Source organism: Prunus dulcis, chromosome 8 (genome assembly GCF_902201215.1).
Source record: "Prunus dulcis chromosome 8, ALMONDv2, whole genome shotgun sequence".
Lineage (NCBI taxonomy): Eukaryota > Viridiplantae > Streptophyta > Magnoliopsida > Rosales > Rosaceae > Prunus > Prunus dulcis.
Window position 1 is genome coordinate 16,329,889 of NC_047657.1, and position 14,044 is coordinate 16,343,932.

A 14,044-nucleotide genomic window follows, 5' to 3' on the forward strand; every position below is an offset into this window, starting at 1 on the left:
CTCTTCGGCTATGGAGAAATTTAATTAGGACAACCAAATGATTTCACAAAACACTTAATAAACATAAATTAATTATTTTGTGCACTTTGTTTAATTTTTTTGTATTTAATCGTAATTAAAATATAATTACCAATTAAAGTAATTCAAAAAGAATAAGATATTACTTAATTACATATAATAAATTAAAGAAGTAGGCCAAAAAAAGAAAATTAAAAAAACTAATTTTATATCATGAAAAAATTTTAAAACAAAAAAGGGCGAAAATTCCAGGATTGATTTTTTTTTATTATAAAAAGTATAGCCGCTCGGCTATATTATTTATAATATAAAAAGACTAGCCCATAGCATAGGTAGCACGTGTCAAAAGGGCAAAGTCGGGAAGCTATACTTTTTTTTTTTTTTTAAAAAAGTAAAACGAGTAGAGCCGCGGCTATACTATTTCTTGACAAAAAATAAAAAGAGTCTGGTATAGCCCGGCCCAGGCACCATGTGCGCCATGTGGCAAACAAGTAGAGCCGCATGGCTTTACTATTTTTGGAAAGAATTGAGGAAAAACGGAGTATAGCTAGCCGGCTATACTATTCCTTGGAAAAAAAATAAAGAGAATCTGGAATAGCTTGGCCCAGGCGCCAGGTGCACCACGTGGCAAACAGGTAGAGCGGCACGGCTATACTATTTTTGAAAAGAATTGAGGGAAAACAGCGTATAGCCAGGCGGCTATACTATTCCTCGGAAAAAAATAAAAAGAATCTGATATAGCCCAGCCTAGGCGCCATGCGCGCCACATGGCAAACAAGTAGAGCCGCACGGCTATACTATTTTTGAAAAGAATTGACGAAAAATTGAGTGTAGTCAGGCGGCTGTACTTTTTAAAAAATATGTAGATATATTATTTTTATTCAATAATATGTGAGAGTATGAATATAATACATGAATTTTGTGTGCCTTATTGAAATTTTTGTAAAAAATACTTGTATTTAAACATGAGAAATAGGTGCGGACGTATATAATACATTATTAAACGTGAAAGTACCAAGCTCTTTATACATATAACAATTATGGAAAAGTAAAAAATCGAAAGGGTACAATAGTTACTCGAGTAATGGCCTAATAATAACGGAGAGGCCTCTTGGGCGATGGAGAAATTTAATTAAGACACCCAAACGATTTCACAAAACACTTAATAAACATAAATTAATTATTTGGTGCACTTTTTCTTTAATTTTTTTTTGTATTAAATAGTAATTAAAATATAATTACCAATTAAATTAATTCAAAGAGGATAAGATATTACTTAATTACATATAATAAATTAAAGAAGTAGGCCAAAAAAATAAAGAAACTAATTTTATATTATGAAAATTTTTTAAAACAAAAAATAGCGAAAATTCCAGGATTAATTTTTTTTATTTATAAAAAGTATAGCCGTCGCCAGCCCTCTTATGGTTCCACAGCCGCCATGGCACCTCAGTCAGATGAGTAACAAGAGGGGAAATGCACTACCATGGTCCCAATTTGTCCAAAAGTAGGTAAATACTAGCTTCTAAACTATCAAATTTGTGCCTATTATATCTAACTGGTTTAAAAGATCGTATCTTTTTATTTTTATTTTCCAAATATACAATTTCGTCTTGATTTGGTTTCCTTCTTCTTGTTGTTATTTTGGCTATGTTTTATGTGATATAAATTCAATAATTTATTGGAACCATGAAATTAAAGAAAGATTACCCAGTAACACTCCTCACAGCAATGGCAGAGCCATGAAATTAATTAAAGAAAATTAAATTTAAAATGTTTGAATTGATGAAACCAAGAAGTGAGTTTTCAGATGAACTCTGGGGTCTATTAGTTTTAAGATTGGTATCTATATTATTTTTTGTTGCTCTTACATGTATTTAATTTATCATCTATACAGTTGCATGTATTTAGTTCGAAGAGATTGGTGGTGTTAGTTCTTTCACTTTAGGTTGTCTTCCCTCAATTAGGGTTAGAGACCTCCTTAGTTTTGGCTCCTTGAAAGTTCCCTATTTAAAAAAATGTCACCTATATCATTTTTGTTCCAGAACACCAAAAGCTGCAAGGTCTACAAGTTAGTTAGTAGCATCCTAGTTCCTTCAGGTTCTGATTGATAGATTGCTTTGAGTCACTGTGATATTGGTATCTTAATTTTGTGTTTTAAAAAGCTTTCCCATGTTTGGTGTAATTCTTTGTTCTTGTATAACTGAGATGTATTTCAAACTCTTAAGTTCTAGTTTCGGAAAGTAGAGGATATATGGTTCGATACTTGAGAAGAAATATATTGCTCCACAAGGTTCTTGAGGGAAACTTAAGTAAATCTAGTTTTTGTTTTTGTGAAATATATGGGGACAGAGATTTTATTTCATAAGAATCCTTTTCCTTTATAGAATCTCTAGTTCTGGTCTGGTGTAACAATTTTGATTTCATAAGCCTTTGTTTTGTTTTTTTTTTTTTTGTTTTTTTTGTTTTTCTTCCTGAGGACCTCATATCTTATGCTTTTTCTTTGCATGCGTCTTAAGATGAGCTGAAACTTCTTACAAACTATTCTGGTATTTATATGTTCTCTTGCTTATGTAGTGTGTTCTGTACACTACACACAAATGCATGAAATTACTTTTGTAATTTTTCTGACCCTGTGGTATTTGTGAATTGTAGCACTTTCACTCTTACAAAAATGCTTAGCTGAGAGTCCACTGGTTTACCATGAGAAGGATATGGACCTCAAAGTTCTTAAAAAACGCACACATGTTATCCCTCTATAGATTTGTTAAAAGTTTATTCGAGATAAGAATACGTTTCTTCATCTGATAAGTGTTGATGACTTAATATTATCATGGCATTTTCAACAAATAAGTGTTGATGACTTAATATTATCATGAGATTTTGAACAATCAAGTGTTGATGACTTGATATTACCAGACACCCCCTCCCAACTCTGGCCCTCCGCAAAAAGAAAAATAATAATATTGAAGAAACAATGTACAACAGAAACTGTGGCTGTGAGGCAAAGGGATCTGTATAGTCAGACTTCCTCTTACGGTTTGCTAAGTGTCTATGTAGCGTGCTGATTTTTTTGGCGGTAGATGTCCTAAAGTTTAATTTAGTAGTTATGGTTATAAATTCCCTCTCTATTTTATGATAAAGCATCATACTTTGGTTGGGGGGATCTGTTTTAAGTATTTGATAAACTTCAGTAGTTGTCTTATATCTCTGTTGATTCTTCTGCCTCCCCCCCTTCTGCTACTTCTTGGTTACACTTGGTGGGAGAAAGATCATGATCTCTAGTAACATGATAAACTACTCGCCCCCCTCTATTGTTGTTAATTGTTTTTTAGTATGTCAGTTGACTGAATATATAGAGTCCAATGAGTTTTAATGTGGGGCATATGCATATATTCAAATACATATACTTATTCCACGATACATGTTAATGCCCTTGTGCAGTTGTTGAGGAGTTGTATGTGCAAGATAAGATGATGGGAATATCAAGCCACTCAATAACTTGAAAATCACTTGGTTGAAGCAATCTGAGATCATCAAGGAGTCATATTTCTGTTCTTTGAGGAATTTACTATTATACTTCCCAGGGATAAGCTCCCTAATCATCACCGGATTATTGTATTTGATGGAAACGGAAAGATTCTGGACTGTGTATGTATGAAAGTTTATTTAAATCACATGTGGACCGCTCTTGTAAATTTGCATAATTAAGCATCAACTGGATCAACAGATTTGAACAACTCAGTTATTGGCCATTCAACATTCTAATCCGGTTCTGATTTTCTACATCTGATTTGCGTGCTTTATGTATATCAATTCTGATTTGCGTGCTTTATGTATATCAATTCTGATTTGCGTGCTTTTCAGATACTGATTACCACTTTAGTCCTTAACCATAATTTATGTTCATGATTTACAGAAGTGCTTAAATCGGGCATGAACATAAATAGAAATCATTTCAAGCTCAAGTTTGGACTTCCATTGTTTGTGTGTCAGGTTGGTTCCTCCCCAGGTCAATGTATCGCTTAACTTAGAATATTCAGAGTTGCTAGCTATACTCTTTAAACAGAGATTTGTTCGCTGTTCCTATTTTTCTTCTTAAGTTTGAGTGGTATGGTTTAGTTTAGTTTGATTTCTTCCATGATCTTAGTTCAAACAAAATCGAACCGTGCCCACCCATAATTAAGTGTGAGAGATTTTCAAGAAGACTCAACGAGTATTGATCAATTACACTCGACAATACTGTTTACAGGAGAGATTCGTATTTATATAAAAATCATGGACTTGAGAAAACTGCTTATGAAGGTGTCTGGAAAAGATAAAGAACTTTTTGCACATGAGATTATAAAAGTAGATAGCCTTTTTCTTTACAATGGCATTTTCCTTCAGTTCTTTTTTCATGCTGTGAAAACACAGTAGTGGTTGTTTTTACTTAAAGATAATGCTTCCTTGTGAGCACGTCTCTCCTGTGTGAACAGCAGATTAAGCAAAACATTGTAGCTTGTTATTTGGAACGCTTATCTTTCTTGGCATGAAAAGGAATTGAAAAGCTATATGGATAGTGAAGTTAGCTTTGAAAATTTGGAATATTAAAGCAGAGTTGGAAAAGCGAGAAGGGTAAGAGAGAGAGAGAGGAGGAGGAGGTGGATGTATAGTTCATGACCATTGCTATAAATTGAACTTGTAATTGATTTGTTAAGTTACATACATAAGAATTTGTTAAATTTGCATGCTACCAAGTAAAATAATAATATTAATGAAAAAACACAACCTAAAAACTAATCAACGAAAATGAAGTCAAAGATCCTACTGTGAACCTAAGTTCCTACTATGAATCCACCATAGGAGATTAGTGAGAGAGTTTCCATCATCAAAACCCTTCAAGCTCTTAATCTTCTCCAAAGCACCATCCTTATCATAAATCCCTTGCAAGGCATAGACAAAGCCCTTCCATCCTTCCTCAACTCCTTCTCTACTCAGGGCTGGCAATGCCCATTCCACAATTTCATTAGCATAGCCATCATCGGAGAACAAGATCTCAGTGATTGGGGATATGGGCAGCAACTGAATTCCAAGCCTTATTTCTTTTGCCTCTGGAGGAGCAAACCAAAGTCCACTGTCTCTCTTGTTTGCCCATAAAATTCCCACAATCCTATTTTCCTTTGTGAACTTTTCCTCATAAAGTGTATCTCCTTCTCTTACATGCCACCACATTTGAGCTGCTTGAATTTCCAGAGATGTAAGCATTGATCCACTATTGAAAAGATTGGTGTCTCCATAGGCTAAGCCCATCAATGCAGCTGAGTAGTAAGCATTCACTGCCTCACTTGTGCTCTCTTGGTCCCTTCCATCTCCAAATTCAGTCAGTCCTCCAGCCCATGAGTGCAGTTTGTACAGATCAAAGCATCTCAACCGCAGATAGTTTGAATTCGATCGGTTGCCAATGTTGATGAAATCTGCTGCAAGAGAGTAAGCTTGAGGCTTGTACTTGCTCCCCCATGCACGGTCAATCTTTGCAAGCACTGAAATACCATAAACAAAATATCCAAGATGATAATGGTGATCATTATAAACTCCAAACCCAAAATCTGCACCGCGATCAGTTGATCCTTGTTGGGTGACAAGTCCACCCCATTTAGGATCATACAAAAAACCATTCCCACTTAAATTACCATCCAACCATGGCTCAATGGCGTCCGCCAAGTATTTCCTAATTGCTGGAACCACATCAAGACAATTCACCTCCTCAGCAATCAAAGCCAACCTTGCTGCTCTGGCAACCAATTTCCCATAAAAGTATGACGATTCAGTTGTTATTGGCGTCGAACTAAGAGCCTTAACATCACGACGAAGCGCATAAACAATTTCAGGGTATGAGGTTTGTTTGACACCTCCTACTGAATGCCAAGTGACTGATATATTATGAGATTTCAACTCCCACAAATCGCCAACGATGCCAACCAGATCGCCATCAATACTCTTGTACTTGAAATCTTCCAAAACAGTAGCATTAGACAGAAGCTGAAGATGGAGAGGATGAGCTAGCATAAGCAAATCTCCCCGTCCATACTTTTCCCATTTATATTCCAGAGTGAATGGCTTTGTGAACACAGCTTCACCAGAAACGGGGTAAGCAGAACTAAACCGGTCAAGGATTGCCACGTATTTTGGATCAGAACCCGGCACCAATGCAATCCGAATATTCCCAGAATAGCCATCAAAAGTTAAGGTTGATGGGCTGCTTCTAGTCAAATCAGCTCGGGAGGAGGTGTACATAATCCATGTTTGATTGTTGTCAAGCTGGACGGTGAACTTGGTCTTTGAGTTGCTCGAATAGGATTCGAGGATTCCGTGAATGGTTGAGACAGAAACCGCAGTGGGGCTAGACACATTGCAGGTGACATAGGGGCTTCCTCGAGCGAGGAAGAAACGAAGGTTGGAGGAGGGAAAGTCCAAGGTGACACTGAGATCAGTGAAGGCAGAGATTACACGGCCGCTGTTATTTGCTGTAGCTAAGTTGGCGCTGGTTTGGGAGGCGGAGATGGTGAGGTCAGGGACAAAGGTTTGGGAGATGAAAGCAGAGGTGGAGGAGAGAGATGGGTAGGAGATAGATAGAGAGGAGGAGGATGAGTTGATGCTGTAGGGGTGGAAGTACTCTGGTTTGTCACCATTGTTGAGAGCAAAGTTCTGAAAAAAAGAATTGGTGGGAAGAGGGGTGGAGAGGAGGTTTGCAGAGAAGAAGCTTGAAGGGTCAGGGAGGATTGTGGATTGGGTTGGAGGGAATTGGAATGAGGATGATAATGAGGTGGTGTGTGGAATTAGTGAAAGAGCTGAAACACAGAGGATGAGAGCAAAAGTGAAAGCCGAAGTGAGGTTGTTTGCCATTGCGCCTTGTTGTGATGATGAAGTCTCTCTAAAATTGGCCTCATATTTATAGATTTTTTCAAGATGTTCCTAGTTGTGCAAGTTTTTTTTTTCTCTGGTTCCTCTAGGAAATTGAAAATTTTATCTGGTGTATTTTTACTTTCCTTTTTTTTGTTAGTCCTGTTATAACTAGAGATTTGTTTCCTAGTGTTGTAATCTTTGTATATTCCTCACTATTGAAGGAGAGAATTTTTCTTTGTCTTCCTAATTTCTTCAGACAGAGAGGCCGATTCCTTCGTCCCAGGTACCAAAGATTTCGGACTTTTGCGTTGTGTTTGGTTGTCGAGAAAATACCGGGAATAGTTTTGTTTTTGTTTTTGGTCTGTTTCGTTTTACTTCGTGAACAAAATTAAAAAACAAATTTGACGGGTTAAATCGCATTGTTTTATGATTTGCGGCTTGATTTATGCTTTTCGCATTTGGGGTTGGGGGTATGCCATTCTCATCCTCATCATTTTTCAGTTAAGCTTTTTTTTTACTCTCATCTCTGCTTTTATAGCCACAATATTCATATCGGGGGATTTTCCATACCCATCTTCGTTGGGGAATGGGTTTGTTACCCTCCCTATTCTTCGAAGAAAAAACCAATATAAAACTACTTTGTTGAAAGAAAAAAAAAAAAAAAAAGATTAGGGCAAGTTAATTAATATATATATATAATATATACGTATAAGACAATATAAAAATGTTTACATATTGACTAGACCTTAGCTAATATAAGTAGTGTGGCTTAAGAATATTCATATAAATATATAATATAATAATATAAAATATAAAATTTTGTCGGCACAGTCACTTTAATATCATATTTATATATACTATAATATATATATATATATATATATTCTAAACGGGAAGGGTTTGGGTCGGGGATTAAAATACCCTCCTCGAACACCATACCCAAAAAATTCCCCACACCCATCCCCATACCCGTTTTTTATCCTTCATACCCGACCCATTAGGGTCGAATCCCTGCAAAGACCCTTATCAGCGGGGAAGATTGTTATCTCTACTTTGTTTCCGGTTCGAATTATAAAGACAAAAATGTGCATTGCTAACTAGTTTCCTTATCATTCCAATTTTCTTGTATACTTTCCATGTTCTGATTATGTGACAATGAATGGCTGAATTGCTTTCTCACGAACTCCATGTTTTTCTTCATATTTTTGGCTGATTTAACAGTGCTGGTGGTGGACATCGGGGAGAGATTGATGGAATGTTATAGTTGTTTGTCTTAGCTTCCACGCATCTTATTATTGGCATCAAGTCAACATGCTGGACCCAGAGAGAAAAAAAAATGATTTTGCCAATCATGCAGATAAACAACTGTCTGCCAGTCGTTGCTAATTCCTTTCCCAACATTAGTTCTCATGTAGAGTAAGCTGTTTTGGTGCTTCTTTGATCCTGGAGTTTTATTGTCTGTGTAACAGGCAGAGTTAGCATACAGTTAAATGTAGATATCCCTGTGGATACTGAGTTACAACAAGGTTGTATATGGCGCCAGGCAAGGATCCGCTACCTACAGTACAAAATATTCTAGTCCATGCTTTTAGTAGCTTAGGATTTCAGCTCTTTTGAGTTCGCAGGTTGGTGTTGCTCAACAATCGTATGATGAATTGGATAATCTTGCCTCTTTGATATCACCACCTGAATTAGAGTTGAATGTCGAAGATGATGGTATGACTTTGGAAGTAAGTAGGATTTCAAGATGGAAAAGTTTGCATCCATTGTGCTGTCAATACTGGTCCCGGTACAAGAGAGGTGTGCACCTTCAGTTTTTATCTCTACTTGTTTTGTTTTCGGTCGTTTGAAAGCAACCGAATCTCTGGCCATGGTTTCAATCTTGCCCCTACATTTTCATTCTTGGCATTGTGCAGGTTATTGTTTATGCGGCACTGCATTTAAAACATAGAAGAAAGAAAGAATTATTAGAGGATAATCAGGAGATATATGCATCAAGGATTGCAGATATTTTACACTGAGACAAAAGTGGGAAGATAGGAAGAGATTCATGCATCCAATAAGATTTGAGAGATCTTATCTTTATGAAACATTTACATGTGAGGATAAAATTGGATTGTCTTTGATTACGAAAAGGCTGAAAACGCAAAAGATATTATCCTAAGACACTCCAAGGTTGAGGTCAATGTATCTCTTTAAAACATTCGAGTATATTTAAAGAGTATAGATACGTATAGTATAGCCCATTGGCTATATTTTTAAAATATTCGAATATATGTACAATATTAAAGGATAGGAAATGATGATTTCAGGCCTGCGATTGAGGCTAACTAGTTATCGTCGACAAACAATTTTGCAAAATCCCCAAATCTATTCGACCAAACACAAAATTCCTAACTCTTCAAAACGTCATCGCGAGCATTCTTACGGTGTCATCGCCGCCATGATTAGAATAACACTTTCTTTATGTTCAAAAGACAATCAGTTTAAAAGAAATTGTAAGTGAGACTTGTTACTGTGTCCGGATGGGATTGAAAGTTTGAAATGTCCATAGAACTTTCGAGTGATTAAACATCTTTTTACAGAACATTACGCCATGATTTGGTTAAGAAAGAAAAACCATTTAAAATATAGGGATATGATTGGATTACAACAGGCCGTAGCTTTCATTAGTTTTATGCTGCATGCGCCTTATCATAGTCTACCAACACCTTAATTTCCAGCTGAGATAGGAGAGTGGGGCTTGCAAATAGATTTGGTAACTTGTCTTGTTAGTTTCTTGCAGTATAAAATTATCTTAAATTCAAATTTCACCCGTTAATTTATAGTGTCCAAATATATAAATTTGAATCCATTTATAAATCTTTTGTGTCACGTATTCACCCGTTTACTTCTTTGTTCTATTTTTTGTTCAACAAAATTCCAAGATATAAAATGTTTACCAAATGATATCGAATACAATAATATAACAAATTACTATAGTGTTTCATAAAAATAAACACTACACTAACATGACTTGTCAATAATTTTATTTACACGTTATGGACCTGATCATGTCGTATATGATTTTGTCAGGTCTAATTGAACAAGCCCAATGTCGTTTTCTACAACAAGTGATCCACAGCTCATTAAGTCTTCAAAAGCCCAATCCAAATAATTTTGAGCTGAGAGGGAAAACTATGGGAGGTAAACAGCCCATTTGACAATATTGGCAGGACCTAAAAGATGAAAAGAAGAACATGAAGCCCCAAAAGCTTCCAAATTCCTACAATTCAAACTTCACTCGTGTTACACATATTGCCTGAAAACTTAGAGCAAGTTATATATTGACGTCACTCGCATGACGTCTTTGAAGGTTAGGCAATGAGTTGTCGAAAATCAGATAGGGGTAACTGAATTTGGCCATCTCAACCAAAATTCTTGTACACGAATCGAGGAAAAACTTACCTACTTCCGAAGAAAGATTTGCAGTTAGAATAGCATTATTTTATTCTTTTCATTCAATCACGCTACATCATGTAAAATTCTTATTACAAATGGCGGAACATGATTTCTTTTTTGGTTGATGATAACAAAATAATGTTATTTGTTCTTGTAGTGTAGAAGTTTTTCTCATATTCCGAGGTGTGTACACTTGTTGCAGTCAATTTTTTCTCATACAATCGTTGAATAATACACTCTTATATTCGACTCTCATCATATACTGATCACGTAATTCATTACTGCGAGATATATATCCAAAATAAAAAAATCATCTCAATTACAAGTTCGAAAATCCTTTCTTTCTTTCTTTTTTTTCTTTTTAATGTACTCAGTACGAACATCTCGAAATACCCCCACTATAGACAAATGGGTGATTGTGGTCACACACTCTTCAGCAAAGGGAAAGGGATCGGTGCCAATGGTTTAATGCGTACAATTATGCACGCCTAACTTATCCTGCATTAAAATCTTATGTTAAGTTACCTTCACTTTTGTTGAGCTGCCTCTTTCACATAGTCAAGCTTTTTTTGTATGCTATAAGCTTTGGTCCCACAAACATGCATGTTATTTGCCCTATTGCAGACAGCTTTAGCACATGTCTTTATATGGGGCTCTAATGTTTTCCTTCTCTCTCTTTTTTATTTATTTTATTTATTTATTTATTTATTTTTAACATGAGATGTGCTTGGATGAGTCACTTACCGACCATAATTGACTTCCAATCGTTCATGTATGTTGAACTCATATTGTATTAATAGCAAGAAGTTGGGTATTGATGACTGGATGTCACTCACTTGGGTGTGGACGACCGAACTTAGAGTATTCACAATGGACTCTCTAAATTATCTCCTTAAATAAATTTTAAAGAGAAATTGGAAAAATACAACTCCAATCATGCTCCTTATCCACCTCTTAAAATAGTGAGATCCAAATTTGAAGAGAGAAAAAGCACTCTCGTGACTCTTGTAATTTAATGCTACTTTATTTTATGTATATTTTAAACTTCCAATTAACGTTAACCTTTTTTTTTTTCTTTTAAATAGAGATGATTAATTATATTGAACTAAAGAAGAATTATAGTATTTATAGCTCCCTAAATTAGAGAGTATGATTAGAGTTCAAATTTTATAGAGAACTCCTCGACTAGCTTTCGTGTGCTTTTAGCTAGAATTTAACTAAAAAAATAAGAAGTATGATTGCATATGCTCTTAGTAGTATTCTCAGTGCATGGAAAAAGCTTCCCTTTATTTTTAGAACATTAGGTTACACAAGATATATCAAGACTTGATGCAGACCCTTCTGTGATGGGATAAGTTTACGTGCATTAGTCCCCACTGTTTATGACTTTAATCCGACACTTTCTATCCAAAATTTTCTTTCTTCCTGAAAAGTTGATACGTAACTTACATTGTTTGGGCACTACACGACTTTGTGGTATTTTTTTTCAATATGCGACAGCAGGAAGATACAAGAATTCACATGTTACTGGTTTGCCAAGCAAGGCTATAGGACCCAGCTGGACAGTGCCACTGGCACTGTGTGTTATGATTGCCTCCTTACCTAACAAGTCACCATGCTAATCAGAGTCTCATGTCAATTCGAAACGTATTATCAAGCAAATATGTAGTTTTGATTGAAATTAATTACACTTACAACGGATTTAAGTACATAATGCTTGAGATTTATGTATCAAATAATAAATTTGAATCACACGTTTACGTACGAATCTATTAATGTTGTGGAATTTAATCACAACCATGACAACTCATAATCTTATCAACAAGTGTTGATAAGATACCAAGTGATATGATTTTTTCTTTACAAACAACAGAGAATTTTAGCAACATCCCTACGATAAAACTACAATGATAGAGACAAACACCGCCACTAGACTAAAGTGAGTCAAGTAGAGACAATCACCGCTAGACGAAAGTGAAGTGCAGTTGGTAAACACTGTTGATTGACCAGTTCAAATATTCAGTTCAGTTCATGCAGATTCTGCATAAATTGTTTCATTAAACTACTAAATTCAAATCAAGTATTTTCAAATTCATAATAGATCATGGTGACCCTTGGAAAGTAAAACCAGTACACAATGGGTAAAAAGGCAGGTCACAAATATCTATGAAGAAAAAAGGAAAATATTATAATAGAATCACACCATATCTCACAACTGTCAGAGGGATTTGATTCAGAAGCCAAAACAGTAAGAAATCTCTGAGAATCAATTGCCCACACCATTACTAGTCTCTGACTCATGAAATGAAAACCATCCCTAAAAAGCTCCTATCCTAAGGCCCAAGCCACATATCCCATAAACACCCAAATATAGTATTATCAGCTCAGCAAAGAAAAATCTGTGGTGGTGGGTGTTTCCAAGCATAGAAAGTTAAACCCTCTGTGCATTTTCATCACTGTTGATGGCGGTGTTGTTGCTTGTGATATTCATTTGGCTCTGTTTAACAGGGTACTTGATGGCATTGAGCCCAACCTTGCGAAGAGCAGCTTTGCCAAGATCAACACCACAGATGTCAGAAAGCCTGACCAAATAAAGCAGAACATCAGAAAGCTCTTCCCCCAGGTGTTCTTTCTCCTCCTCTTTCCAGTCAGGGAGTCCCTTTGGAACCTCCCCTTTCCATTGGAATATCTCAGATAGCTCTCCAACTTCACCCACCTGAGATTTCATCAGAAAGGCCAAACCTTTATTACATCAACTCAACATGAACAAAAAAAATTTAGCCTTCTGATTGTTTTAACTTTCTGTGAATGACAACAATTTAAAAGGCACAAAAAAAAAAAGCACAAGGGGGGCAAGAAAACACAGAAACGTGGGCTGCTAAGACATTTGCCTCAATACCATGACAAAAACAAAAAGGAACATCTGTTTGCAAAGCAAGTCAAGTTTGACTCTCGATACTCAAGCCAAAAGTTAAAAACTTTAAAATCTTAACTTGGTTTTAATAAGAAGAAGGTTAAAAATAATTGAAAGATACAAAAAAAGAAGCCCATTTGCAGCGCATGCAAACCCATTTGTTTAACAATCCAGCTAGAGTGAGTCAGCTATGTTTATTTCGGTCAAATCTTCACAAGCCCATGATGAAAGTGAAAGAAAATATGGGGATAGCACAGAAACTAAAAAAATTATTTGGATCTTCCCTATTTCATGGATCACACAAATTATTAATAAAGAAAAACACCTATCAAACAGTAAAGGCCAAACACAAAATGACATGAGAGAAGACAAGAAGACATGTTTATGGGTTTTGAAAGATGAACAAACCAGAGCTAAGAGAAGGTTTCTGGGGCTGTGGAACTGATCCCAGTCTCTTTCTTTGGCAAACTCCGCCATTTTCTTCTTGAGAAGATCAAGAGTAACGCTTTCACCTTCTGCAAACCCAGTCATTTTCTAGTGCTCTCCCTCTCTCTCTTAATCAGACAAACAAAAAGATCTCTTGTGAATGACAAAGCAAGAGAACCAATTTAAAGAGGAGGAGGAGGGGCAAGAGGGATAAGAATGAGGTGAGAGACAGCTAAGACCTTAGGCCCAAATACCAGAAAAGGCTGTGCTGTGTGCAATTACTCTTGGTCAGGGCCTCTGGGCATTTTTTTAATATAAATAGAATTCATGATAAGAAAAGATTTAGTCTTTTTTATTTTT

General features: G+C 35.9%; 2 protein-coding genes and 1 long non-coding RNA gene across 3 annotated transcripts; 1 reads left to right on the forward strand and 2 right to left on the reverse strand.

Annotated features, from left to right (window-relative positions):
- Positions 1–1,448: 1,448 nt before the first annotated feature.
- On the forward strand, positions 1,449–3,762 carry LOC117638810. The gene is made up of 2 exons (XR_004587310.1): positions 1,449–1,529; positions 3,463–3,762. It is a non-coding gene; the product is annotated as an uncharacterized LOC117638810 (long non-coding RNA).
- A 1,062-nt stretch (positions 3,763–4,824) lies between these two features.
- Positions 4,825–6,903, reverse strand: LOC117638614 (probable endo-1,3(4)-beta-glucanase ARB_01444). Its single transcript, XM_034373712.1, has one exon. It carries the CDS (start codon positions 6,901–6,903, stop codon positions 4,825–4,827), a length of 2,079 nt encoding a protein of 692 aa, XP_034229603.1.
- A 5,511-nt stretch (positions 6,904–12,414) lies between these two features.
- LOC117637846 (dCTP pyrophosphatase 1-like) lies at positions 12,415–13,971 on the reverse strand. The gene is made up of 2 exons (XM_034372886.1): positions 13,667–13,971; positions 12,415–13,060 (listed from the first exon to the last, which is right to left on the reverse strand). The coding sequence occupies exons 1-2, from the start codon at positions 13,787–13,789 to the stop codon at positions 12,776–12,778; spliced, it is 408 nt and encodes a 135-aa protein (XP_034228777.1). The 5' UTR covers positions 13,790–13,971; the 3' UTR covers positions 12,415–12,775.
- Positions 13,972–14,044: the final 73 nt, after the last annotated feature.